Source organism: Myotis davidii, unplaced genomic scaffold (genome assembly GCF_000327345.1).
Source record: "Myotis davidii unplaced genomic scaffold, ASM32734v1 scaffold762, whole genome shotgun sequence".
In the NCBI taxonomy this organism is placed as follows: Eukaryota; Metazoa; Chordata; class Mammalia; order Chiroptera; family Vespertilionidae; genus Myotis; species Myotis davidii.
The window spans coordinates 300,351-302,188 of record NW_006293699.1 but is presented as its reverse complement, the minus strand read 5'-3'; the positions used below and the strand labels follow the sequence as shown (position 1 = coordinate 302,188).

General features: G+C 55.3%; 1 protein-coding gene across 1 annotated transcript in view; it reads left to right on the top strand.

The window, feature by feature from the left end:
• IQCA1L (IQ motif containing with AAA domain 1 like) overlaps positions 1–158 on the top strand; it is a 13,589-nt gene extending 13,431 nt beyond the window's left edge. Inside the window, exon 20 of the mRNA XM_015566239.1 lies at positions 54–158. Within this exon, the coding sequence (XP_015421725.1) occupies positions 54–158 (105 nt within the window). The remainder of the gene's footprint in view (positions 1–53) is intronic.
• Positions 159–1,838: the final 1,680 nt, after the last annotated feature.

Below are 1,838 nucleotides of genomic sequence, written 5' to 3'. Positions count from 1 at the left end.
ACCCTCCTCCTCCTCCTCCTCCTCCTCCTCCTCCCCCCCCTCCTCTGACCCAGGACTGGTACTTCAAGACCCCACTGGGCATGAAGAAGATCGAATTTAACAAGGACCTGGAGGCTGAGGAGGCCAGGCTGGCAAAGGAGAAGAAAAAACGGAAGTGACTGCTGAGGAGTGCCCGAGAGGGGCGGTGGGGCTGGGGCAAAGGGCCTGGGGCAGAGGCATAAACTCCCAGATGGCTTGGGGACCAGCTCTCTTTGTCCATCTCCGTGCTTCCACTCCTTGTTCTGACCCTGGCTCCACCTCATACCCGACCCTGTTGAGTTTCTCTGATCCCAGATCTCTGTCCTCTGACCTCACCCAGTCATTTTTGTGTCCTGGCTCCCCACTCCCTTTCTTCCTCGAGGCAGGTAGGGGAGGAAAATGGGAAGAGAAGGAGAGAGAGAGAGGGGGAGAGAGAGAGAGCGAGAACATAAGAACAAGTGAGAGAGAGAGAGAGAGAGAGAGAGAGAGAGAGAAGGCAGAGCTCGGTAAGTAGAATAAGAAGGAAAAGCAGGAGTCTGGAGGTCAGCAGAGCCTGGTCCAGCCCCGCTCGGCACTGACCCCTGTGTGGGCTGCACAGTCCTTTCCTGACTTGACCTCAGAGTCCTCACCTGTAAAGTAAGATGACCTCCGGCCGATCTCCTTTCTACTCTGGGGTTGGATATTCCTCCCAAGGTGTCTGGGAAGTGAGGGAGGTGGTGGATGGGGAAGAGAAAAGGTGGGGAGATGGAGGTAGTTGTGACTGCTGGTAGATCCAGTGCCTTTTCTGAGTGGTCTTCACTTCCTCTTTCCTCTGGACACCTTCTCCCGCCTGCCTTTGTCTTTGACCCAGAGCCTGGTCCCAAGGGGCTCAGTGAGCAGAAGTCCATCTCTGGGTCCTTCTTGTGGGGAGAGAAGAGCTCGGGGGAACTGAAGTCAGGAAACTCTGGGGTTCTCCCGAAGAAGCAGTGTAAAGAGTGTGTGCATTGCCCTGACTGGTTTGGCTCAGTGGATAGAGCGTCGGCCTGCGGACTCAAGGGTCCCAGGTTCGATTCTGGTCAAGGGCATGTACCTTGGTTGTGGGCACATCCCCAGTGGGGATGCAGGCAGCTGTGTGCTGGAGGCAGCTGATCGATGTTTCTAACTCTCTATCCCTCTCCCTTCCTCTCTGTAAAAAATCAATAAAATATATTTTTAAAAAATAGTGTGAATAAAGGTCAAGGGTCCTCCACAGGCTGTAAAGGCAACGAGAGCCAAGCGTGGCAAGGCGAGGCCGCGGGGGCCGGAGTTAGCTCCTGTGGCAGAGGTGGCTCCGCTGAGCCCAGGGGATGGTTTGAGTTTTCGTTCTCCCTTTTTTCATTTTCTCTCCCCAAATGAAAGTCGCTTTATTATCCTAATGTGGGCAGAGCCGCCTCCTCCTTCTCACTTTCCAGCTGAGACCCCTTCTGACCGTGGCAGGTAGAGAGGTGATGGGAGATGCAGGGGTCATCCACAAAGACGGGGTCAGCACTAGGGCTGTGGGAGATGAGCACCGAGGAGGTATTGCTGCTGGTGGGAGCCCTGTTCCCCTGGGTAGAGTCTGTCCAGGTAAGAACCCCCGGAGGAGATCACTCATAGAGGGGGCCTTCTCTGCAATTGTCCCTACTCTGAATCCCTCCCTTAGGTCTGGGAGGGTGACGGTGTGGGGCTAATTGGTGACATCTGGGAAAACAGGAAAAATTATGTGCACCCACCTGCCCTCCCTGGGCCCCAGCAGCTGGAGGCCTCTTGGTGGAGCACATGATAGATGAGAAAGAATGAGAAATGGCAGCTGGAGACCGCCC